This window comes from Lepeophtheirus salmonis, chromosome 7 (genome assembly GCF_016086655.4).
Source record: "Lepeophtheirus salmonis chromosome 7, UVic_Lsal_1.4, whole genome shotgun sequence".
In the NCBI taxonomy this organism is placed as follows: Eukaryota; Metazoa; Arthropoda; class Copepoda; order Siphonostomatoida; family Caligidae; genus Lepeophtheirus; species Lepeophtheirus salmonis.
In genome coordinates this window covers 31,366,653-31,394,253 of record NC_052137.2, presented here as the reverse complement: position 1 = coordinate 31,394,253, position 27,601 = coordinate 31,366,653, and the positions used below count along the sequence as shown (strand labels likewise).

Here is a 27,601-nt window from a genome sequence, read left to right as displayed (position 1 = left end):
TGGCCCCATGCAAGAGATCCTGGGGTTTCACTACAGATTGTCCAGAGATATAACAACAAGTGGGTGAAAAGAACCTTACAAGGATGGACAGACCACTTTTCACATCAGCAATGAGAGAAACTCATTTCCTTCATTACAAGATTGTTTTCAATCAGTCTTTTGAACTCTTTTTTGACACTTCCTACAGCCCTGATGCCAAACCCCTCGACAGCGCCTTTTGGGCCCTTGTCGAGAGGAAAGCCAACAGTGGCTGTCATTCAAACACTGAGGCACTCAAAAGCACTGTTATCCATCACCTGGACGCCATGACAGAGGACTACATCCACAGCGGGTACCAGGCCTTCCGCCGTCGCATGGAAACAACCTTTGTCGCTAAAGGTGGCTACATTAATGATCAGGAAATCTCAGATACACATCTATTTATAGTATTAATATTGTTAAAATTATTTTGTTAATTAATGAATTATATCTTTTTGAAGTTTAAAATTCAAAGTGTTCAGATTTTAATAGACCACTCAGTATCTATATAATACACATTTAAAATTAAAATTTTCAAAATCATATCAGATTGGTGACGGCCCGGATCGCTGATACAACGAAAAACCCAAACTTTGATATTTTTATAACCCAGTAATTTCTTCATTTTTTTTTTGTTTATCTTTAAATAACTTTTGAACAAGAAGTTTCAGAGGAATATATGTATTAGGCATAAAAAAAAAATACAAAATTGAATAAACAACAAATCATTATTCAAAGTTGTAAATGATTCGTTGATTAGGTAATGAGTTTTTTTTGATTTTGTATGGGTCATAAAAATGTTAGTTTTACGAAAATAAGTACGGATCCAATTACTTAATTGAAATAAAACTTGCACCAGTTTGAAAAAAAAAAAAAATTATAATCACTGGATCTGACACCACTAGTTTTAGCTATTGAGCATAATTATTCATGGAATTATTGGTTTTTATAGAATTTTCCAAATTTATAGTTGATTAAAAAGAATTTAGAAAAAAAATATTTTTTTATATTATGAAACTGAAGCAATTGACAGATTTTCAAAATTCAAATTCTAGGTTATCTTAACTCATTACAGTAATTTGACTCGAATACAGATATGAAATATTGGGCTCTATTTATATATGAAGAAAAAAATATATATTTCGATACTTTCCTTAACCTGATTTTTGTTCCAAATTCTTTTAATGTTGACATACCACATATATATTTGAATGAACCATGTGAATAATTTATATAAAATACTTTCTGCTGCAATGAAGTAATTCATGCACAAAAAATGGACGCGATATATGTATAATATATAAGACGTAGATTTTAGGGATTAGTAGAGCCTAAAAAAATAATTTTAAAACTTTCTTTTTATGATTCAAGTTTAATTGCAAAAAGATTTTAATTCCCTACTTTTTTTTCTGTTAAATACATCTTTGTATTATGTATGTTAATTTAAAACTTTTACTTATTTGAATTTTTAAATGGGTACAAAAGGGTAGTTACTTTTTTTACAGCTTCATATCCCAGAAATGCTCTTAGATGAATTTTACGTAGGGTTGTAAGGAAATTTGATTATAAAAAAGGTTTAAGCAAATTACGTCAGGCATAAAGTGATCTAATATTTTTGTTGTGAGGCTAAATGGTCGATTCAATAAATTGAGTCTCTTAATAAGTGAATTTAAGATGAAGTAGAAAAGTTTTCCAGAGTTATTTTGATATTATTTGTAAAAATATATATTTTCTGTGTTTTCAACATGAATAATCAAATATAAATTTATTAAAAAACAAAGATGGAGCAACGCCGGAACCATCTTCGAACTTCACCGCGCCAGAAGATCAAATCCTCCTGAGATACAGCAAGACCACTGTTTGCCGGATTGTGAAGGCTTTTTCAAAGACGAGGAAAAACCTCCAGAACTTAACACAAGCCAAGAAGTGATCCAATCTGAATCAAGGTATTTGTCTTCAACTTGAAGGAGGCAATTGCCAAAAGCCTAGAGTCATTATCAAATGTGAGCCAGACGACGATCAAGAAAAACAGCAGGCATGATATTAAATACTAAAGTAGGACAGAGATGTCAAGTATTTGCTCACAGACAAGATAAGATCTACACCTAAAAACAATCGAACACTTTCATAAGACAACTGCAAAAATATATAAAACAATCACTTACTAAATATTTTAAAACATATTAATCAATCCGTTGGTCTCCCGAATGACTCAGCTTCTGCCAAAATAGCCAAAAAAATACGTTGGCATTGCTGCAGTCAAATGCACTCTCAAGAAATGCCCTCAAACAGATCCGAATTAAACCTTGAGACGATTATTTGTGTACGACTTGAGTCCAATGTTTACTATAAGTCTCACAAAACAATGTGGACTCTTTAATGACATTTCAGGAATCGGAATTAGTTGTAATACAGTCATCGATAAAATTAATTTGTATTTGTTGTAATAATTTAACACTTTGAAATATTTAACTCTTAACAAATTATAATGTAAAATAAATTCCTGGACCACTTTTGGGTATCATTATATTCATATCTATTGTATATAAAGTTATTTATGCGTGATTTTTTATTTATGTAAATAAAAAAAAGATCATGTTATGTCATATATAGCTAAACATTATCCAAAAATTTTATAGGAAATTAATTGATGAAGCAAAAAAATTAATTACTCCAATATACCCTAAGGCACAACATATATTAGACTGTAATATAATGACAAAAATTCGGTATTTTGTAATGTATTATATTTTTATTTCCATTTTGTCAAGAAAATAACTCTCAATCGTCCAAAAAAAAAAAAAAAAAAAAGACCCTAAATTAACGTGATTGTAAATCAGTAAAATATCGGGGAAAAAATGATTTTTTAATGTTGTTCCTTGAAAATTATAGAGTTGAATCAAAATGCTCTTTTCGTACCGTGTATTATGTGCAAATACTTTGACTACTTAAATCTCGTTTTTTGATACCAATATAATAACAAACAGGGCTGCGTAGTTGGTACATTAAATGCCGCGACTTCGACTCCAATACACATTATTACTTTTTAATAATATGTTTTAAAGCCAATATAAGTACTTTTGAGTCTATCTATATTCTAAATGTAAATATTTTTGTGTGTGTATATGTTTGTCCTTCAATCTCCGACGAACAAATGGATGGAATTTCCTGAAATTTTTCATGGTAATCCTATGGCTCAACATACGGATCTGGTGACAGTTATTTTGGTCTTTAGGGCCATGGCTGCCATTAAATAGCATTTTTAACTGCTGAATATGAGGCAGATGTGTATTTTAGATATTAGATGGATACTCAGGGAAGCGGCTATGTTAGAGTTTAACCTGCCTCAGGAACTAGCAGCCAACTACCCGTAGGTAGGGGTGCGTTCTAGCGTATTAGAAGGGAAATAATATTTTAAAATAAATTTATCCGCCGCCCCCGGGACACTGCAGGTATTCTCAACCTGCAAAACTGTAGGCCAACCCCTCTCGACTTCACTTTTTGGGTGCATGTCGAGGGGGGCAAAAGTGTCCAAAAGAGTTCAAAAGAATCATTTATAGGAGTTTTGTAATGGAGGAGATGGGATTCTTTCGATGATTGTGTCAAAAGTGGCCTCTCCAACTTCACTATACTCTTTCCACCCACTTTTGTGATAGCTTTCTGAACAGTTTGGTATGAAATCCCGATATCTATTGCTTTCTCTTATTTTCTTTTAACTTTTTGACAGAGCCCTTCTTCTTCTCTAACATTTCGGACTTGCTGATGGCATAAACGGAGGTCCTGGAGACGCCAAATTGCTTGGAGTCTACGAATGGAAATTTTTCCTTCATGTTCAAGTGCCATTTTCTTGATTTATACGCAAGCTGCAGAGCTCATATTTTTTTTGTTCAGATTTCAATGGATCAAGCGGTATAATTTTTATATTTCTTTTTTACCGTGTTTATTAACTGTATTATATAAAGGATGCTCACTAAGGGAGGGTTAATGAATAGAATTAGTATGGCCCTTTACAAATCATAACGGTCTCGGACCGGTCTCTGATTTTCAGACCAAAACCCAACTCTAGTAATCACGTTAAGTTAATTGTTTAAGAATAATAAATCGTATACCTCTTTCTACCTCTCTCTGTTTCTCTTAAACGAATAATCAAATGTCAGAATACTAAATTGTTTTTTGTATTTGTTTGTCGATGCCCTTTGGTTAGCAACAGTTGCTCTAAAAAAACAAAATAAAACAACTTTAACTGTATAACTATTGATTTTTCTTTTTCTTCAACAAAGTAAATAAGATATTTACATAATATATGTTAGTAATAGCATTTCTTATTTCGAGGAAAATTGTCTTTAAGCGAAATCCTGTGTGTAAATAATAAAATATACCGTGGAATTTAAGTTTTTATTTTTATACTTGCAGAATATATTCTACATTTTAAGCTAGTCCCTCCCAAAGCTATAAACCATTTGGCAAAACGAAGACCACGGGATCAATATTTGTACAAAGTAGTGGACGTAGCGACACTTTTATTGTTTTCTAGGAGGGCTGTGTATACTTGAATATAACTACAATTCATTGGACAACCTCCATGAACTCATCCTTTTAACTGAATTAAAAAGTTGAATTCTGCCTCATCAATAAAAAGTTACACAGCGGGGAAATGGATGAAAATGAGTTCATCTTTGATACCATAAAAATCTAAATCTTCCTTAGGGAAAAAGACATACTTACGACCAAATATCTTCGTAAGCTAACAGGCGTGTTTGGCTTCTTTGTTTTATAGCTTTAGTCTAAATAAATCCCGACAAAGTTTGACTTCAATAACGTCAGTAACATGGTTAAGATTTTATTCGATTTGGCCACTGTCAGCCACTACCAGGCGCTTGATCCGGTACCTGAATCTAGCACAAACGTTCTTCTTGGCCTCACGTACGATGTTGGTCTTCAAGGTGTGACTTGACACAGCTCTTAATGCTCAATTATGATGTTCTTCATTACTATCATTATGACTAATAGTTCAAGGGTTGTTTTTAGAGCCCATGGGTCTTTTTTTATTTATTTATATAATTGCATAAACTGATCCGACCCACAGAAAGGGATGGGAATGATGAATTATATAGTATAAGTAAATGAAACTCATATTATTCAAAAATTAAATGTATTATTTTTCGGTAACTTCCCATAGGTATAAAGCCTCGTGAAATACCCTGATACCACGAAAGAAACAATAGTACTTATCTATCTAATTTTTGTGTTTGTGAAAGACAGCTGACTCAAAAATTAACTCTTTGATTACATACTATTTCAACACTTTTATTGTGGATCGGATCGGGTTAAGGAATTCAAAACTTGGACCTGCACTCTCTAAAAAACAAACCGTCCACTATTTGTGATAATGATCAAAATTGTAGACATGAAGATAGAGAACATTTGATGGGTAAGAATAGCTGAAAATGTATTATTTATTCTTTAAAAATATAAATTACACTAAAATTTTAAATTATTTATCATTAGTAGGAGTAACCGCCATTGATTGGAATTATTACATGTCTAAAAACAGAAAAAGCAAACTTTGCTTGATTAATATGGATAGAACCCAATATTTCTCTAAAAGACGTATTTTAAGCATATTTCCAAGGACCTCATTCAATTGCAATTTTCTAGGACATAAGAAATCCTAAACGTACCTATTTAATAATTGGGAACCCTAAACTTGCAGTAGCATCACTAAATTTCGAAAAAGGTGCTATTTATGTAAACAAAATTCAAAATTGATTTGTGATATAAGACTCACCATGGTGTGGAGGAGATTGCACATGCATTGTTTTTTTGTTTTTTTGCTGCAGTACTGACTTGGGATAAAAACTAATGATGGGACGCTTAATTGAAATCGACACATCGGGAGTTTATTCGGGAATAAGGATCGTCATCCCACTTGCTTTTTACTAGAAAATTTAACATTTTAAATTTTTTGAAAAAAAAAAAAAAATTATATTTAATTTTTCAATCTTTTCAAAAAATAAATTAATTTTCACAAAGCTTAATTTACTGTAAGCAGCTATCTATTTTTGATTTTTTTTCACCCAAAAAATGTAATAATCAAAAAAATTTATATTAGAAATATAATTTTTGAAATTTTTTTCAAAAATTTACTCTTTTTGAAAATGGCTTGAGATTTAGGAATTTTTTTTGTATAAATTTATTCTTTTGTGAACAGATTTTGATTTTCATAAATTATTCGTATTTTGATTTTTTTTTTTTCAAAAAGTCTAACTTTTAGTGAATAGTTGTGGATTTTTAAATTTTTGTTCAACAAATTTAGTATTTTATATTTTTTTCAAAAAAAAATTTAAACCCTGATAAAAGATGATATTTTTAAATTATTATTTATAGAATCATAATCGGTATCGGGAATTTTTACTGGAATAACATTGCTTATTTTTGTTTCATTTGTTGATTGGTGGAGTAGTAAAACCTTGTAATTAAGAATATCGGTTTTAAAATCGTAATTAAATGCTACTGCAAGTTTTGTATCACCACTCTATAGTATGTGTGTTTGTGAAAGACAGATTTTCCTTGGGAATCAAAGAGCCTATGTATTTAAATATGTATATACAAATATATACAAAGATATTTCACCATCATATTGTCAGGCATATAGATAATGTTTATTGTGAATATATGTACATTGAGGTATATTATATTTCTGTAGTATAAATCGCTCTATGACAACATATAAATACCAGTACATATTGCGTAGTCCTATTAACTGAAAGTATACATACAATCTCCTACAAAAGTCACACCGAACGTTCTACATATTACATACATAGAATACAAACCACTAAATACATTGTAGGTACGGAGGAGTCCATATAATTTGGGAAATCTTTAAAAGCTTATAACGAACGAACTAAATGGTATCAAACTATTTTGTATTTATTTGAAAACTGTACATACATTTAATTATTCATAATAAGATATACCTCTCTTGTTAATCTCGGCCACACCGGGTCGGAAACTTTGGCAGGTCTGGGTGAGCTTGAGCAAATCCAGCTTTGCCTTCGTATGGGCAATGTACTTTTTCAGGGCCTCTAGAGACAAATGATACTTACCACAGGCCTCATGCTTGACCCTCCCTTAGAGATAGAAATCGCATGGGTTCAGATCCGAGCTGATTGAAGGTTTAAAATCCGGTCTCCATAAGAGAGGATATTTTGTAACCAAGTCATCCTGCACTTTTTAGGTCTTGTTGGAGGATGCAATTTCTTCCTTAGGCTACTCTATTTATATAGCAAATGTAAATGAAAAGTGCAAAATTGGATCTACATGAATTATGGTCTTACCCAATCTAGTTTGTTAGTTAAAAGCCTTTAAATATTTTCCCAATTTATCTGGACCAACCTATACAATATTCTAAAGAGAGCTTTATTGATTTTCTAATCTTAAAAAGTCTCTGAAAACTTTTCAACTCACTGTGTTTTCAGATTGCTAACAATACTTTGTTCAAATAGGTGAATAATTAATGTACCATATACAGAGGTGTGTAAAATATTTCCTAGCAAGCGGGAGGGGTTTTTTCTACTTGGCAATCTGAAGAGGATTTTTATTTTCCTAAGCTTATTATTTCACTCTTGAGAAGGGACCTTCAAAGTATAAGTAATAACTATTGCTCGTGCACATGAAAGTAACACTACAGAATGACAACTAAGTTCATCCCCTCTCCAAACATTCTTCAATTGTTAGGATTACACCACGTTCATTTTTAGTTCGTTCTACTTTTACATACCAAAAGGTTATGCTTTATTCTACTCTGTGAGTACATGACATTTAGTGAGAGAAATGCATCATCAGGGATGTACAAATATCATAATGGAAAAGGGTCTTAATGTAGTAGCAAGTTTTTTGTATAGTTTTGAAAGTATAGTATTATATTAATACCACATCGGTATCATTGATACATGTAATGGTTGAATGGTTATCAATGATAGTGAAGCTAAGAAATGTATTTTGCTCAAGGTTTACTTCTTGATTGTTTATGGCTCTTAGAGGAGAAATAGATCCTGCTCAGAATCCATTAGTGAGCACTGGTGTGGTATTATCCGAGTACTATAGTTAATAGTGTCATCAAAAGACGTGTTACATGCTTAAAAGGATCCCAGAGTATCAGTAAAAACTAAAATTAGAAGTGATTCCAGGTCGAATTAATGCTGTATCAATCTACAGGTTTTGCACAAGTATGTATATTGGGAAATGCTTAGAAATTTTTGACGGTGAAACATTTTTTGGCAATATTGATTTTCGACAGCAAATACAAGTTCCTCACTACTCCAATGGATGACTGCGAATTTCACCTATAATTGCCATACACTATAAAAAAGAAATTTATGCTCTGGTTAGTGTTATATTCAGTCTTTTTTTAGGACTGAATACTGTAGTCTCGTCCAGTTCAGTATCAGTCAGATCCAGTTCATTCCTAAAGATTATAAAGTTCGCTACTTGATGAAGTCAATCAATTTTACTTCTTGTACTGACAGTCCGAAGGACCGACAGTCTTGAGGATTCGACACAAGGATTAATAAGACAGTCCTAATAATAGACTGGACCAAATAAATAAGGACTGGGAATCATTCTGGTGGGTAAAAAATGAAGCAATTTATAGGGAATTATCGGAAAAAGTTTTAGAAATAAATGAACAGCAGGAACCAGTTTTAGAGAATAGCAGATTGCAGATATATTAGATACGTTAATCAAAGGAAAGATTTCATTCTTGTGAGAGATTTTGAATAAAAATTATGAATTTACGACAAAAAAATATTTTGGAAAGTTTTTTGTTTTAAAAGAAGATAAATTGGACCTAGGGATAGTGTTTTTAACTATTTGAAAATGATAGGAAACAATAGTCTGATAATTCTTTTAGTGGGCAAATCAAAACGAAATCAATTAGAAGATCAAATAAAGAAGAGAATAGATAGGGTTGGGTTTAAAACCTCAGTCGGGGACATAATCGGAGGGCTTAATAGGATCATTATTTTGGATAAAGTATAGAGTGGTTAGGATATATGGTAAAATATCAGAAGCAAGAACATGTATCTTCTTTAAACAGTTTCTAGAGATATTCCAACATTGTTCGATTGTACTCATATGATCAGTATAATACACTATGTGATTTAGTTATTTTTCTGCAATTTTAAGTTGAGTCTTGAGCGAAAGGATTTTTCTAATGGAAATAAATTACACAACTGTAGAAGTACAAGTTCTTATATATAAATTTAGATGCACAAGAACACCTTTGCCTAAGGATTTTAAGATAATATTGCAGAATATTGTATTTAATATGCTCAAAAATTTATGTTTTTATAAAATAATAAGTGGAAATACAGATCTACCAAGGTGGGACACAGCATTAGTAATGGCATCATGTGCGTATATTACAAATTTTAAATAAAATAAAGTTTTAAATGGACATTTAATAATTCTAGTTGTAGTATTTTGCAACAAAACGGCGCCACTCTCAATCCTTTTTTAAACAAACTAACATAAATGATCAACGCTTGCGTCCATTAATAAATATGTCTAATTATCTAATATTTAGACTCTGAAGGATTTTTTCCACAATTTTTATAGGGCCTTATCCAAATTTTAGAAAGTAAACAAATGATATAATTTTGACTCTATGAATGATTTAGTTTAGTAAAAAGTATTCAGAAATTTCTTTTTTTTTTGTGGAATTAGACTCCCAAAAAATCAAGATCAAGACAAAAAGAGAAAGATTTTTTGATTTTTATAGAATCAAGATTATTGAAATGTTGATTTGAATATACAAATATGATTTATATTTTTTTCCCCAAATCAAGTGAGTTACTTTTCGAAATTTGCTCAAAAAACAGATCACTTTTTTTGTATAACAAAATGGTTCTACTTTATTTTTAAAAGGGAAATTAGATCTTAGTATTCTTTTAAAAACGTTAATTAGATGTCAATAGAGAAATTTAATACTTTCAATACCTACCAAATATTGACAATAGTTTGGAGTAATGAATTTATTGAAATTGAGTAATTGAGATAAATATAGATTAAGAACCACTGTATAATACAACCTAGAAAAGTAATATCCGTAATTCACATGATTTTTTGAAATTCCAAAAGAGCTTCGAACAAAGATTTTAAAGTATTTAGATATATAAAATCTTTCCTTTTTTTATAGAGAAAGTGAGATCAAAAATTAATCTAGTTTCTCATTGGGGAATTTGCAAAACAGAACAAAAAGTTGATCCTTTCTAATGATAACTAATGATCCGAAACAAATCAAAATTAAATCAAAGATCAGAGGTGAACAAATATATACAGGGTAGATTTTATCTAGTGGTACTCATTTTATTATTTTCAATTTTCCAGCACTAAAATTTAAACTAAAAGTTTTGTGAGGACATTTATTTCACAAAAATCATTTGAAATAGTGCTTGGTACAACTTTCATTCAATATGTAAGCCCTCATCTTTAATCATTACCTCAAAACGAGGCTTAAATCCCTTACAGATCTTCACTCGAGCTTGTTCTCCTCTGTTATGTTGCACAAAAATCAGATCAACCCTCTGATACCACTAGCCAACAAGTCAGTATCAGAGGTTCCTCAATAAATGGCCAGCCTGGGACTGTTATTTAATAACTAGGTTTGAGCACTTTCTCCACCTGTGAATGCGCAGATACGATGTTGTTTTATTGGCTAGTCAAAAGTGTGTGGCATCAGGAAAAAATGGCATCTGTCAACAAAGTAATTATTACAAAATCGCGGAAAAGGCAGAGTGCCCTTGTTGCAATCCGCAGAGGACGAGATACCGATAAGTTTCCAAACTACTTAAGACTGGACAAGTCCTTTGTTTGGAGTATTAGAAAGGAACTAAATGAGTTTTTAGGTGACATCAAGACTCTGCTTCGTGCTACATTACAAAGAAAACGTGGACCTGGTTCTGATTAATTTTTTCTTGACTTTATTGGACCCAATGTTAGGCCTCTAACTTCACCGGACCTAAAAATCATGATCTTCTTTGTGTGGGATTCTGTTGAGCTACACAACTACTGATCCTCCTACACCACAAAATCCGAATTGATGTCCAAGATCCGGGAGGAACCTGCTCCCGTTTCTGAGGTTGAGTTGAGGCCGTTATTGGGGCCAATGGCAATTATATTGAATAATAGTTTAAAAAAAATATTCTCCTTTAATTTGGCATTGGTTTTTATTAAAATCGGATTAGTTTAGGAGAAAATCCATTAAAAAAAAATCGTGTTGGTTGTTAAATAAAGACTGCACTCTGTATATATGTATATATAATCCAGCTTATATAAGCAATTGTATTTTGGTCTTGATTATATATTGGGCCAAGCTCCCCTCCCTAAATGATGAAAGCTAGTACCCACGTTTGGCTTATCGGATATTTTGAATGAATACTTTTTTACTGTTTTAATATGGTCGGCCTACAATTGTGAATATGTAATACAATAGGCTAGCCCTTGTTTTGAACAACTTGGCAGAGAAGCCAAGTAAAAAGTAATCATAAAAACACTATCTCAATCTTAGGGGGAAAAACATAAATTATATCAACAAGTGTTATCTAATTTTAGGTCCTGTTTCTTTGTCTTTCAGGAGAAGATGTTTAATGTGTACAACTTAAAAATCACATCCTCTCATATTCTAAGTTAATGAGTTCAATTGCTAGACGAGTTATTTTTGTTTTTTCTTATATAGAGAAAACTCAGAAAATTATGTCACTCAATACAGATGGTTAACTTCTTAAAAATATATAGCCAATCTAAAAGATACCTAACATGTGGATTCTATACCCGATTTTACTCCAAGAAAGTGATGAGTAACCATGGTAAATTAGAAAGTGAGAAATGCCGTTTTTCTCAATGGCTGTTATATCCAGAAAAATAACTGGTCTTGACCCTATCAATACCAGTCAAATAAATAATTTGGTCAGCCAATCATAGATCTAGCTGCCTAATTTTAACCAATAGAATATTAACTCTAGAATACAAAGTTGAGGCTCAAAACTTGCATTACCATGACTAAATTAGGAAAAATGTGATTTTTATGGAATCAAGAAAGGACAACTTAAAAACAATTATTGATATGTTCTAAACTAGATTGAGTAATTGTTTTACTCAATAAGTTCTCCTTCACAAGCAATAACTGCCTCGATATGAAGGCGAAAAGATTGATAACTTTTGACGACTGTTCATAGCATAGCACTCTGTCATGATGGCAGCTCGGAGCGAATCTAAAATTGAATAAAAGATGCAACAGACATTCTTCTCCAAGACAGTAAAAATTCGAGGGGGTACATGGAGGTTTCAGAAGTTTTGGTTCTTCTTAGCTGTATCGGAGGGGTGCTCCTTAATAGACTCCTTGATGTGGTAGGCAGTCCAAATTGAAATGGCAACGGTATCGCCACCCTTCTTGGCACTGACACCTGTGCGGAGAATATGGCACACTTGTTACCTTTTTTTGCTGTTGCTTCGACATTTTTACACTAAAAACATGGGACCAAAGAAAAAAAACTTGTTAGCTTTTGTTACAACTGTTGTTTGGTTGCATAATGACACCTTTTAATAAAAAAGGGTTATGAAATCGTAATCAAAACTTGATACTGCAATTTTTTGGTCACCGCAATAGCTGACAATAAAACAAAAAATCCAACAGCTTTACAATGTATTTATACCATCAAGCTGCTACATAAAAATATAATAAAATTGAAAATATTGTAAAAAATAGTTTTGGAAATAATCTCCTCATTTATGTAATGCAACTTTTTGAAAGGGAACGAATAAGTGAAATAATGAAGTAATGAATGACGTATTAGTTATATATAATGAATAAGAAGACTTTGTTTCTTTTGAAATTTATTTTGCTTCTTTTTTTCTTCTTCAAAATATGACATATTTCATTTTAAATAACTACATATGTAGTGATATAGCTTTAATAAAATAAAAATAATAATAGATTGATTAATTAATAGATGTAAATAGAAACTATGAATATAAATTGGCAATTTGAATAAAATATGATTTTAAAGTTACTTGCTGCAATCAACTCCTTACAGAAAGTGTGTGAGCAAAGTTAGAGCAAGACCATAATATGTAATGTAAAATAAGTATGCAAGGGTTAATCCACCTATGCATCACAGACTGATGAATAAATGAATAGCAAAAGAATTAAGAAATATACAGTAGTTTAAAATATGACGATAAATTAATATTGATTAAGACAAAATATATGAATATATATTAAGCTAGGATGAGTAAGGACACCCTCCAAAAGGCAATAAAAGTTCGAGAGAACGGCCAACCTTCCCCGCAAGAAAAAAATACTGTCAATTCAGGTCTGGATGCGAGAATGCAGATCTTAGTTCCGTCATAAGGACGGACTCAGACGTTACAATGATGCGCCCCTCTCTCCGACCACAAGAGATGGAGTCTTCTGCCTCAATAAAGTCTAATTCCCTGCAGTCCTCATTGTTATTTCGGCTGTTTGTGTTGGAAGCGGGAGAAGGCTGAGGTGGTCCTGGAGTGTGATGACTCTCCATGTGATCTTTAATAATGTCCTCACCTGGTGTAAATGTATGAAGAGTGGGAATGCGATAAAATGCGAGTTTAATTGCTAGGAGTGCTGTTCCAAAGGCTATCACAATACCTCCTAGGAGAAGGAAGTGATAGCGATACTGAGAGAGTCCGGCCTCTCCTTTAAATTGTACGGCTCCAATGATGAGGAGCGTCAAGCCTCCCAGAAGAAAGAATATAATGAAATGGAGTAAGGAAGTTTTACCGTAGCAACATTCGTCACCATAGGTGACATACTCTGCTACATCAGTGACCCGTTCGTGTAGTGGAGTACCTGCTTGACTACATTGTCGACTCACGCTCCGGGGAGAACTCCTTCCTCCGTTTTTGTACCAGTAGGGTTTGAGTAAAAGCTGTTTTGGCTTGTCTTTTAATTTTCGTCGATCATGCCTCACGGCCACGGCTGGCATAGCACCAATCATGACTAAAAAGAAAGAGAAAAAAATAGTAAATATTATTATGTGTAGTCTAAATAAAAAACCAAGTACATACGAATGAAGCATATTTTGTCTATGATTTACCAAAAGAAAAAATAGAAGGAAGGTGGAAAAATCTTCTTTTTTTTTGTGTGTCAAAATTAAATTTAAACAATTTGCTTATCTAATAATTTTGATTCTGACTTCTATATCTTTCACATTTATGTAATACGATATTGTATATAATTTTTTTTTCTTTCGTAAAACCCTTGTTGTTGCGATACAGGACAGTAATATAATTTCTTCTCATATGTAAGAAATGAGCATTATAACGTTTCCTTTCCAGGTAAATACTTTGCTCCTCTTGCTCAAAGACCTCATTTTTGAGGACAATTAAACAACGGATTTGTGCAAAGTTTGAGGTCTATAAAATTATTTTTGGCGTGGTACAGATCATTTTAGTTTTTGGAAATCATTTATTTTTTTGGCGAGTGCAAATATCTCAAACATCATAGACAAATAACTTGGATCCCTTGGGTCCCGGCTCTCATGGAATCGGGACAACTTGTCTAAAGTTCTACACCGGATATAGGAATGCGAAGAAGACAAAAAAAAAAATCCCTGTTTTATCAATGAATAGATATCAAAAATTTAACCTTGTGATAGTTGTTGAACAAAATGGAGTAACATTATTTTGTGTTGTGTTTAATTAAACAGGGAAACTGCAAATCATTGACGCATCTAAGACCATATCAGTTATAAAGAACAATATTTAAAAAAAATAAAGCGAATATTAAAAAATTTAAAAAGTACTATTTTTACTCATAGTATCATTTGAAAAGGGTCAATTTAAACCCAAAAGTATAATTGTTTGCAAACTAAAATGCATTGTACCACGAAACAAAAAATAGGGCGAGAAGCTTGTAACTTTGACAATGTCCGTTTTTTGATTATCCCTCTCTAAAAGGATCTTTGTGCAAGGGTATAAATATATTAATCTATAAACGTGACAGTCAAATAAGAAATGTAGAAATTAGTGATGGGACAATTAATTAGAATCGGAAAATCGGTTGTTTTTTCTGGAAATGGGATTTGTATTGGGAAAGTAATGTTTCATTTGCGATTCTTATTCATTTTTATTATTATTAATTTATGGTTTTTAACTATTTATTACTTTTCTAAGTTATGAAATTTTTTTTTTTTTACTTTATACTACAAAATTTGATATTTGAAAATTTATTTCAAAAAATTGAATATTAGAATTTTTTTTTCATAAATTTAATTTCCTCATAAATAACTAAGTATTTTTTAAATTTTTTTCCAAAAAAAACTTATATTAAAATTTTCTTTTTCAACAAATTTTATATTGAAAATCTAATTTTTAATTTTTTTTCCAAAAAAAGTTATTTATTTGGGAAAAACTGGGGATTTAATAAAATATTTCTATACTTTTTTTTTGTGAACAGCTATGGATTTGGGCAATTTTTTGTGAGAAGCTTTAATTTTAAATGTTTTTCCGAAAAAATTAAATTTTATGGAAATTTTTTCGAAAAACTTTATTTTTTTTGAGAATAGGCAAGGGTTTTCTAATTTTTGTGAATAGTTGTGGATTTTGAACATTTGGTAAAATTTAAATTAAATATTTGGAAATTTAATTTTTAATTTTTTTTTCGAAAAATTTTAATTTTATAAATTTTTTGGATTGTATTAGAATGGTACTGGGATTATATAATTATATATACGCATTCTAAATAATCCCTGCAGTAAAAGTTTTTTTATAGACATCATTAAAATTTAAATTTATAATTCTACAAAATAAAAGGCCTCCCGTGTGTTTTGCATTAATCCTTTCGCTTTATTCAAGTCATTATTGAGTATACATACAACCATAGCACTCACTAAAAAAACAACCTCGTTATTGCATACAAATGAAGTGGGCAGAGGGAGAGTAAAAACCCCCTGCAGTAATCAGAGGAGTGTAAACTAGATAGTAATGAACGTGCTTTCTTAAAACCATACAATAAATGTATGTATGGTTAATGAAGCATAGCGCAATTCTCGTGGGATGGAGGGGAGGGGGGGGGAAAGAGTTGATCTCTAAAGAGGAAATGATGCATTACCTAAAGACGCGCCTCTTGAAGTCAATCTGAATATCATCATAGATTGAGCAGTAACCATTGAGTTAGTTAAGAAATATTAGGAGATAATAATAATTTTGAAATGTGTACATCTTAGTAGGGGATTGCTTTCCTTGTTAGGAGTCTATAAGAGTTCAGGGGGTTTCGATATACATGTATGCACAGCTAATGATGACGCAATAATATATGTCTTTTTTTTCTATAAGAGAACTTGAATTTATCTCGTCCTGAGGCTGGAGCAGTCCGTTTCTCGTCCTGGTCCTCTTCCTCACCCTGGTCTTCTTCCTCGCCTTCGGATTCATTCTCTCTCATACTCCAATTCTCATTTAATTCATTGCAATAGGACACACTCTGGGACGGAAGAGCCTGGGAAGTTAGACTATTAGACTCTATATCATCTGCTGACACAGAATTGATTGGCGCCTTGAGTTCCTTTCTTTTAATGGAGAAAGAGGATGAAGACTCATTTATTTCAAGGTTATTGGACGGTAACTGATGATGAGAGAGTGAGCGACGTTTGGATTCCTTCATACTCAGCCGATGTGAGGGACGAATTTGCTGCTGGAGATGCTGCGACCCGCAAATGCTTCCAATCCGTTCATGCCCTCCTACAGCTTTTAATGGATCCATTTGTGCGTCTCCCCTCAGGTTTCACAACTTTTCCAGAGACGCGTGGACTTTTCCCATGAGTGGCAGTACTTCCACGACGCATCATAAGCTGTTGTTGTTGTTGTTGAAGGGACTGGGGATAGGCACTCAGTCTCCGAGATGAGGGAGCTTGGTCTGCATCCCTCACTAAAGCATGCCCACTCCGAGTACGAGCCAGTCGTCTCTTGACGTACTGTTCTAATTCTTCTTCCTCTCGTGACGTAATGATCCGATTCACCATGACCATGAGAAGACCCACAATGATAAAAGTGACTCCGACACCCAATAGCTTAGACCAATCACTTTTATGTTGGGACCTTTCTTCGTCGTCGTATTGGTAATTATTCATCATATTATTTGTGCCGATGAGACTCGAGAAAATCATGATAAATCCTAGGAGAATGAAGACGACTCCGATATGGAAGGCTGTTAGAGAGGAGGAGGTTTTTGGAGGAGGGATTTCTTCTTCCTGATCCTCCTCATCTAGAACGACAGAATAAAGGCTCCCAGATTGGGATCCACGTCGCATATGAGACATTCGTCGAGCATGTCGTTTGTTACGTTCCCGACGAACGGCCATAGCTCCTTGTATGGCATACATGGTTTTCGACTATGGATGAGAACGACGATTTAGGTGATGAGCACTACCGGTGGATAAACTATAAAGAAGAACATATTTTGTAATAACATTATGTTGTAGAAACATATATATTTACATGAATGGTTAATTGAGTGCAAGCCAATGAAGCATGATCCAATCTGCTTTATCTGGTTCAGTGCCATTAAGAGAGAGATACACCATTTTCTGGCTCTTTCTCAATGTTATTTGTGCATAGGAATATTGTTTATGTACACAGGACTATTAATACAAATAATCATATTTACTTATCAATTACACTACATCAAATTTATTTATTTCTATGTTGATAGGTATGCTATAAAACAAACGTTCGTGACTCAATCCCGTTAGTAAATACATGAGTATCACACGCAATTCATATTAAATGTATATTTATAGTATGTATGTTGTAGTTGTAGATACCTTTTTTCTGTAGAAATTAGACTAAAAATACGTTAGGGTGGGTTGTTTTGTGAAAGAATTTGAATAGTGTTGTGTCAGATCTTTTTTTTATTCGGGCCAGTCCAGTGTTAGAAACGGTCCTATTCTTCTAAGTTATTGTCCTAGCTTCTTGAGGGAATATTGGAAGGCATTCCTTACACGGGTGAAAGGGTTGGATTCTTATTACTCTCTGGAGTTAAAGTACTACATGTTTAGATTCTCTGGAGTTTAAACTTTTAATATCTTAGGCCTAACCATTGTGAAAGGGTTACAACTTTTTCATATTTTTCCAATGGAAAGGGTAATGAGCTGGAAAGAGAGTTAAGAACGTGTTGAATTAGGACTGATAAAGGGATTAGGATTATACTTTTCGCTCTGGAAAACCCTAGAAATTCATTAAAGTGACTCAAAACGGTTGAATATGTCTTGCACTTTTTATATTTTAGTATTAAAACAGTTATTGTAAAAAATGAGATCGAAGAAGTGGATTTTAGAGGTTCCTTTTTAATATATACGAGGTCGGATGAAAAAACGAATAGAGAATACATTTTTTTAAATATTTCTTTAATTTGTCAGATGGAGTTGCACTGTTTAAGTATAATCAATGGCGTTGTTAGCTCCCTTTTGGGGAGGCTTGAGCCTTTTAAAATTTAATGAAGCCCCTGCCTCCGTTTTAAAAAAAAATCATATGTTATATATATTTATAAGTTTATTTTTGGTGTTATCCCACAAGAAAAGAAAAATGGTCTAACAGATCAGTCTGAAATTTAGCATGTGGACGTATAAAATATCTAAGCATACTTCTATGATATTATTTGTGTCTCCAAGGGCATTAAATACCTGTTTTTGACAAAAATAAAACCTCTTTTCTCTTTCTATATCTCTCTTTCTCTTCTCTCTGTCCTTCCCCATCATTCTCTGTTTCTTTCTCCTCTATTCTGCCCTACAATGGGGGCAACCCCTGCCTGTATATATATATAATCTATTTAATTAAGTAATTATACAACGATGTTGATAATTTTTGAGCCCCCCCCCCCTCCCAAATGATGAAGTCCTTGAAGTTCATAAAGTACAATATTTCCTTCCATAGCAATGACCGAGACGTGAACCGTGAACTTACGCAAATTGAGTGCGAGAGAATAAATTATCAAGAACACGGTGCTCATGGAGCTACGTCATTTGATACAACTTTTCTATTATTAAAAAAAATTTGAAGCAAAATCCATTTAGGTGAAATAATCTTTATAAAATCATTTGAAGGATTCAAAATTTAGCGTTTTGTACAGAATTACTATTTTAGAAGAATAAATAATTTTTTAAAAGTTTGTTTATAATTTTTCCCCCTCTGTTGATTTTTATGTACTTTTTTTTCCAATAGTAGACAATCACAGAGCACACCAAAAGACATCTACCCTTTATATCTATCAAAACTAAAGTAAAAATCCAAAATGGCTGATATTGTCATCCTACACTGTTGAAATATGTACCTACATAATACAAAAATAAATTTGAGAATCTAAAGAGAATTCAATTCCTGAGTAGAAAATAACGGTTTCTTTATTATCAGAGCACTATACCTACATTTTAAAATTTTATTCATTTATTCATAGAGGACCTTTAAAATACGTTCAATTGTTCTGGACTTTGGTATGGGATAGTAGCTCATAGTATAACAAACTTCCCAATAGCCTCAGTATTGAATAGTCAAACTCTGATTTTCTACCCGCTCTTAACGTTTTTCAAAAATGCAATTGGATGATTTTGAGTAGTTTTTGGACAAAAAGTATAGCTAAACACACAATTGAATGTCAAAAAAAGACAATAAACTAAAATATAAGTTTTTGTTATTAGAAGTCTAAGAAAATTGTAAAATAATGAAAAAGTCTGAAATTTGCATGTAGACTTATAAAATAACTGAACTAAGAAATTGAAGTAAGTGTATAATCTATAGAAAATATGAGGATCTTTTCCCGAAAAATAAGTAAAAATAAGAAAAAAATAATATTGATAGATAGGATTATTCATTTTTAGTACTACCATCCGCACAGCTAGATGTTTCTCTCTACCTTAATTGTACTGGGCTATCTTTATACTTAGATAATAAAAAATATAGAAATTATTATTCAAAAATAATCTTAGTTTAGTTTAATGTCTTTTTTGACATCCAATTATGTATTTTAGCTATACTTTATGCCCAAAAACCTATCAGTTCAGCCTTGGTCGGGTCCAGTTCAGTTCTGCATATACGTCGTAAAAACTTCTAAAGTTTTGTCCTTGATGACGTCACTCATATATTTCTTTTCAAAAAACTGATGGGTATTTGATTTCCGCAATTAGTATAAAGTAAAGAATAATTTAAAATATGGATATCCTTTTTTGTCGATGTCATTTATTCATTCAAGCATATTTAGTTTGTTAATTGATACTTACGACTACAAAGTGGAAGGAATAGTTAGAAAGTTAAAACAAAATATAAATGACGTAACTATTGTACTTAATATAATATTATACTGTTTATTATGTAATCAAAATGTTTTATTTTTGGGGTTTCCCTTTTACACAGTTCTCAATCTGCGTTATGAAAAGGATATTGTTCATTAATTGAGGGTTAAAAAAAGACTAGTAATTGACTTCTACCCCAAAAAATGTAGACTATCCCACTAGCAACAAAAAATGACTTTATAGAGCGTTTTAATTAAAGGCAACGCCATCATAGGAGCTCCTAGTAGATATTTTTGCTCCATTAAATGAACAAATTTCTAACAAACCTTGATGTAATTTCATCAAATGTGTTAAATAATTGAAAAAAGACTTAACTCCTGTATTGAACAATATTTGATGCCAATGATAAATACGGATATTGGAATTCAACTAAAGTAATAGCTACTAAAAATCCTTTAAAATGGCTAAATTGGAAGAATTATTATTTTTGATGGATAAGAGACGGGAAAGAAGGTTAATTAGAGAAAAGTATTTTATTCTTTCCATTGTAATGGTTAATTTATGGTCTCCAATATGGAAGTAAGATTGTTTATGTTGAAATAAACTCATTTTAATACATTTTAGGGTCGGATATATAATAAAACTGGGCATCCGAAGGAAATATTTTTGATAGAGGATACAGTTTAAGTCCTCTATTATTAATTGATCATATTTTGTCATCCAATAGTCTACTATTTTCCTTATTATTAATTAAAACAGGGATTTAATTGTTATAAATCCTAAGCCCCTAAATGGTGCACATTAACAATACTAACATTACATGAAAATGCTCTATACAAAAAAGTAAAAATGAATCTTTTATTTTATCAGGAAAAAGTCATTTAAAAATCTGCGACTGTATGTGCATGCAAATTGCCACTTAATGGACATTTTATCCCCCCCCCAACAAAAGTTGAACAGAGATAATTTTTTTGCCTCTGTTTGTTTGTTAGTCACCAGGAATAGGCAAAAGTTAGAAACTGATTTTAATTATAAAGGAAAGGATTAATCTTATCTAGTCGTACACATTTTATTACATTAAATCCGAAAAGGCATTGGTGCTAATTCACGGAGGAGGACAACAAGACATCTTATTTTTAAACAAAGAAAGCTGAGACGTTTAGAAAGAGTGACGAATATTTTAAATTTTATCAAGGCCAACAAAAATTTGGTCAAAGTTTTGGTCTTTTCTGATGAAAACATTTTCATTGTTGATGGTACTGTGAATTACCAAATTCACACCTATTCCCAACCAATCAACCAGACAATGTTTCAGCTTCAGGGAAATACATCTTCAGAACAAAAAATACAGTGGCCAGCACAAGAGCCTTCCTGGAAGACAACTTTCCGTAATTTAGGGACCTCAGCATGTGGTCACCCTCCTCACCAGACCGAATCCCTTGGACTACTCTATCTAGGCGCGTCTAGAGGAGAGTGGGATAGCTACTCCTCAGTTGAGTGACCAGAGTCTTTGATTAAGAAGGAGTGGACCAATCTCGAGTCTGACTACATAGTAAAGATTTACAAGGGATTTAGACCTCGTTTTGAGACAATTATTAGAGCGTAGGGAGGATATATTGAAGAAAAGGTGTGCCTAGTGCTATTTTCAGAGGATTTTGTTGAATAAATGTCCTCACAAAATCTCAAGTTTACATTTTACTCTTGAAAAATTGAAAGGAATATATAATGTGTGCCACAAGATAAAATCAACCCTCTTTATTATCAGAGTAAGGGACCATTCAATTTAATGAGGTCAAAGTAGCACACAACGTCAAAAATGCATAATTAAACATAACTTTGGAAGCAATTACAATATATAACTCAATTTGATTTTGGGCGAAGGTTTTTTGCTCTAGCTCTAGTACCCATTCTTTATTTAGTTGAAAGGGTATTAAAATCTAATGATAAAAATTTGAATACAAGAACAGATACAAAAATATTCTTATCCTAAGAACACTATTTTCTACAGGGTGTGAAGCCAAACTTGTATGAACAATGAATAAATTACAAAAAACATCATTTTTATGGAATCAAGAAAAAACAACATAAAACCGATTTGTGAATTGTTTAAATAATAAATTTAGCTATATTTTTTATTCAATATGCCCTCCTTCACAACCAATAAGAACCTCAACACGTCACCAAACAGATTGGCAGCTCTTAGATGAGAGGTGAGGCAAATACTCTTCTCCAAGACACTCGTAAGGGTTGAGCTCACGGCTGGATAATTCCCACATGGAGGCAGATCAGAAGTCTGCCATATTGTTGCTACAGAAGTTTTGGTTCATATTGCCTGTATGAGGCTGTAATGGACTTATTGATGTTGTAGGCAGTTCGGATGAAAATGCCAACAGTCTCTGCAGTATTTATGGCGCTAACAGTGGGGAGTAGATCACATACGCCTTGCTTTTTTGCTATTTCTCTGACATTTTTACACTTAGAGACATGTGATTAAAAAAAATTGTTTATTTTTGTTACAGATGTCGTTTGGTCACATAATCAGCGTCGTAATGAAAAATAATGGGGATAACAGTGTAATTTAATGTTTCTGCAAATTTCGGGTCTCACTCTCTCGATTCAAATCTTCGAATAGAAGGTCTAAAGAAAGAAAAATCCCTTCAGAAAATAAATTAAATGAACCAAAAATTAATAATGAATCTCAAAATTGACAAAAAATGTAATAAGAATTGCTCAAAATTTTAATTGACTTCTAAGGCAATTTGGACAATAACTATTTCGTTGAATATCGAACTATTTGTGAATCCTACAAGTACCACAATAATTCAGTAAAATGTACAATTTACATAATATGTAAAAGGCCTTTATGAAGCAAATAGGCTCTATTGAATGTAAGCTCCTATTTTGAAAATTAATTCAATTCATAGATGGTTTTATTTGTAGTTATAGTAAAAAAAACAACACACACACAGACAAAAGCTACCACATCTGTTGGTAGATGAAATAAAATAAGTCGGCTTTCTATATAATATCTACTATAAAAATGCCTCATTCTACATACTTAGAAAATTGCTGTTTAGAATACGTTTTTTCTTCCATTTCTCAAGGCAGCATTTACAAATATGTAGCTTTGTATAAATATATTTATAATTATACAAAGACATGAAGAATAAAGAAATTATATTCATTACAATCGGAAAATGTTACTCACGTTATAAAATTATATCAGAATCATAGTTACACATATGTGGTGTGTCTACATAAAATAATTCGATACAAAATCATAAAAAGGAGAAACTCCCAATAATTTTATTTTCTTCAAATGTACACACCGCTTAATATTTCCAAGACATATTTGAGTCAATTATTGGCTTACTAATCAAATTTGTGGGCTGAATTAAGATACCCAAGAATTGTTGATATAGTTTTAATCGTTTATTTGATTTAAGATACTAAAATTTGATGTCAGACGTTGACGATAACTCGTCAAAGAAAACAAATTTAAGCCACACTCCATTTTGAGGCAAAAATATTATAACTTATAATCACTCTGTGGATGTCTCATTATTTCATTGTGAAAATCAATTTGGCAACTTAAAGTACAATTTCCGACACCTCCAAAAGGATTGCATGAACAATTTGTTAAAATAAATTTAAAACATTTCGTGGAAGACTATAAATAAATATTGTCCACATTCAATTTTTCTTCTTTTTTTATGGGCCCTGATGATCCCGTATGGGATAACAAAATATTTTAAAATGAAGGAATGTTTAGAATCAAAATATATGGAGAATTACTTAGTTAAATACAAATATTAATACGGGACCCTAAATAGACTTCATATTCGACTTAGAGTCGGAATGAAAAGCCTTACTACTCGATCAGTTCTCTAAAGTTTTTTAGGGTGAGTGGGGGAGGGGGGGCATCAAAAAGTGTAGGACACAGCAACACCTCACTAACATAAAAGTGTACACTGTATTTGATTGAAAGCTATCAGTGATTCTGCTTCTTTCCCCATATCAGTATTCTGAACGTTGATTGGTTGAAATATAAATAGTTTTTTTTTAAAGAGTAAACAATATGCTAGGATAATAATTACTTTTATAATTGGATATAATTGGCGAATAAACTATAGTTTTTCATTTATCGGGGAAAAACTTTAAAAAAAAAAAAAAAAAAGATCCTGGTAGTTATTAAAAAAAAGTATGAAATTTTAGTCTTGCTTTTTATATTGTAAGAATGAAGAAAAAAAATTAAACTAGTCTTACGCATATACTCTCAATTATTAGGTTGATTTTGGTGGATCAATTGGAAAAGTAGAACTATGCCTTATTGCCTATGGACCTTTCCTTATTCTCTGTATAGTTGTTCGTGGATTTTGTGGAGTCTGATTTCATAGTTTTACTTTGCCTCTTTGCCCGATACTCCACAAAAAATCCACCTAAATACTCTATAACAAACGATATAGGGAAGGTCCACATGAGGCATAATTCTACTTTGCCCGTTGCTTCACCAAAAATCGACCTGTTATTTTTTTCCTTTTTATAATTCTTCCTCTTAGTGCACAGGGTGATTTTTTCACCCCATGGGTCTAAGCTCGCTTAATTATTAATGTAGCCGACCTCAGCGGTAATGATGGCTTCCAGGGGAGACGGAATGCCTGCACCCGCTGCGAATGTAGTTCTCTATCATGGCGTCCCAGTGTTGACCCCCAGTAGCTTAGATGGCCTCTGTGTTTTGATGCAATCCTTTTTGGGGGACTAAAAATCCTAGTTTTATTTTAAAAAAAAACATTTTTTACTAATATGAAGTAAAATAGTTCAATATTACTATCCATTTGGAATTTAAATTAGGACCAACAAAGAAAAGGACTTAAACATTACTTTCTATCAAAAATATATACCTCTTATCCCTAGTTTGATTATAGATTATTTTGTATTAAAAATATGTTATTACATCGTTATACAATCTTATTTCCATATTGCAGACAATAAATCAACCATTACAATGGAAAAAATAAGATATTTTTTTAATGTTCCTATTTTTCACGTCCATTATTGATCAAAAAAATAATAATTGTACAAATCTAGCCGTATTATAGGGATTATAAAATACCTTTTACTTCGATTGGACTCAAAGATTACTGTTTGCATCAAGCAGTACTCTTCTTTTGTTCTAAAAGTCATTTGATGAAGTTTCATCAAGAGTAACTTAATTTTTTTGTTATTATGATGTAAAAATATCCACCATGAGCCCACTGGCGTGTATATACGAGTTGTGTTCAGAAAGTAAAGTGACCTTGTATCTTTTTTTAAGGAAACAATATTTATTTGTTAATCAGTATTTATGTTGTTCCTTTCAAAGTAACCCCTCTCAGGCTTTTTCCCATTCTTGAAGCACTTCTCATAAGCCCTTTTCCGTAAGAGCTCATCCAGCGATGCAATCTTTATCTCCTCTTTAGTTGCAAGTCTCCGTCTTTTGATAGGTCTCTGGAGTTTTGGGAACAAGAAAAAGTCTTATGGGGACAAATCCGGTGAAAATGTTGCCTGAGGCATGATTGTGGTTTGTTTTTGTCCAAAAATGCCACAATTATTTTGTGGAACAAACTTTGCTGACACTTGTCTCATGCCCAAAGTGTTTATGACCTGAGCCAACCGATATATCAATATCCTCAGCAACTTCTCTGATAGTGATTCCACGTTTTTGAAAAACAATTTTCTTCACTTCTTCAACGTTTTCATCTGTTGTTGACTTGCTCGGGCGTCCAGGGCGAGGCTCGTCATTAGCATCTTCCCGGCCATCTTGGAAGAGTTTGTGCCAGCTGTATTTTTTTTTTTTTTTTGTCAAAACAGTTTCAAAACCAAATGTCACTGTCAACATTTCAAGTGTTTTGGGAGCAATTAATTTCATTTTTTACTCAAAGTTTGATGCAAATTCTTTGATCCATGTTTTGGTTATTTATGTGCTTTCTGTACATTGATGGTTGAATATGAATTAGCTCATATTAAGGACAATAGTTTCATAGTTGGGAAGAGTTGGCTAACAACCCACTGATTTGATGCCTTTTTTTTTGTGTTTCTTTTTTTTGGAGAAAAAGTTTGTGTTATAGTATCAAAGTAACGACCTGCTTAGAGATTGAATGTTGCATCATCCATAAAAATACACGAATAAGTAACCTTTGTTGCTGCAAACTCTTTTGTTTATTTAGTAAGGAAATCTTTGTATCCTCCCTTCAATATTTCCGACACTTTAATACGTAATCATCTATGTACATTATATAACCAAATGTATATATTTCATCTGGATTATTATATAAAAAAACCAGTGAATTAGTGATATCCTTTGTTGGATTTATAACATAATCATTTTCAGCTTTTTCTCTTTTAATGGTGTGGGTTCTCATTATTCATTAAGTAGGTTTGATGGTGAACACACACACACACACAAAAAAAGAGGATCATTATAACAATATATAAAACACATAGAGAGAATCACAGAATTACATTTCTGTTTGTATAACTAGTCTATGGAGTTGTTCATATAGAGTAACAATCATTTGTCATTTCTTAATCAAATTAAGGGCTGATTTTGTTCTGGAAAATTCATCTATGTATGTATACAAAGATACGAGTATACAATTTGTACTCCTCATTCTATCTCTATATCTAAATATACATTAGGGTGGGTAGCCTTGAGGGGCGCACAAGGTTAATCAAGTATTTAGCATTTTGAAATCGGGGTAAGAAAAAGTTGTACATAATGGTATAGATAGAGTGGTCCATTAAAATCTGAACACTATCAATTTTTAAACTTCAACAAGATATAATTGATTAATTAAGAATATAATTCCGAAAAAAAATTATACCATCAATTGATGTGTGTTTGAGCTCTCCTAATCATTAATGGCAGGATAATTATCGGCAATTATGACTTCCAGGTGGGGGTGGCAGCCACTGCGGATGTAGTCTTCTGTTATAGTGTCCTAGTGCATGCTGACAGTTGCTTTGAGGGGCTCAGTATTTGGATGACGGACACTGAAGGTCTTTCTCTCAACTTGCAACCAAAAGGATTAGTCAAGGGATTAGCATCAGGGCTGTAGGTGGGCCAAAAGTGTCGAAAAAGAGTTCATTGCCGCTTTGAAAAGGGGTCTCACCCCCCCCCCTCACAATGCTCTTTCCATCGACTTTTTTTATAACTCCATAGTTTTAAACATACTAAATAACCGTTCAATGTCAATATTAGTAGTTGGAGCAAATTCGAATTAAGC

The 27,601-nt window shown here is 32.3% G+C and overlaps 1 protein-coding gene across 6 annotated transcripts in view; it reads right to left on the bottom strand.

Moving 5' to 3' along the window:
- Nucleotides 1-12,898: 12,898 nt before the first annotated feature.
- Nucleotides 12,899-27,601, bottom strand: part of LOC121121198 (uncharacterized) — a 222,716-nt gene continuing 208,013 nt past the window's right edge. For 2 of the 6 annotated variants that reach the window (XR_011781245.1, XM_071890151.1), the window contains exons 2-3: nt 16,169-17,493; nt 12,899-14,056 (exon numbers count right to left, since the gene is read on the bottom strand). Coding sequence is in view for 5 of the 6 variants with exons in the window: in XM_071890151.1 (XP_071746252.1) it covers nt 13,386-14,056; nt 16,169-16,226 (729 nt within the window). In the remaining variant the exon portion in view is untranslated. Of the gene's footprint in view, nt 14,057-14,124; nt 14,257-16,168; nt 17,494-17,550; nt 17,694-27,601 lie in introns of those variants that run through there. The other 4 variants (XM_071890153.1, XM_040716075.2, XM_071890152.1 and 1 more) reach the window with 3 other exon arrangements.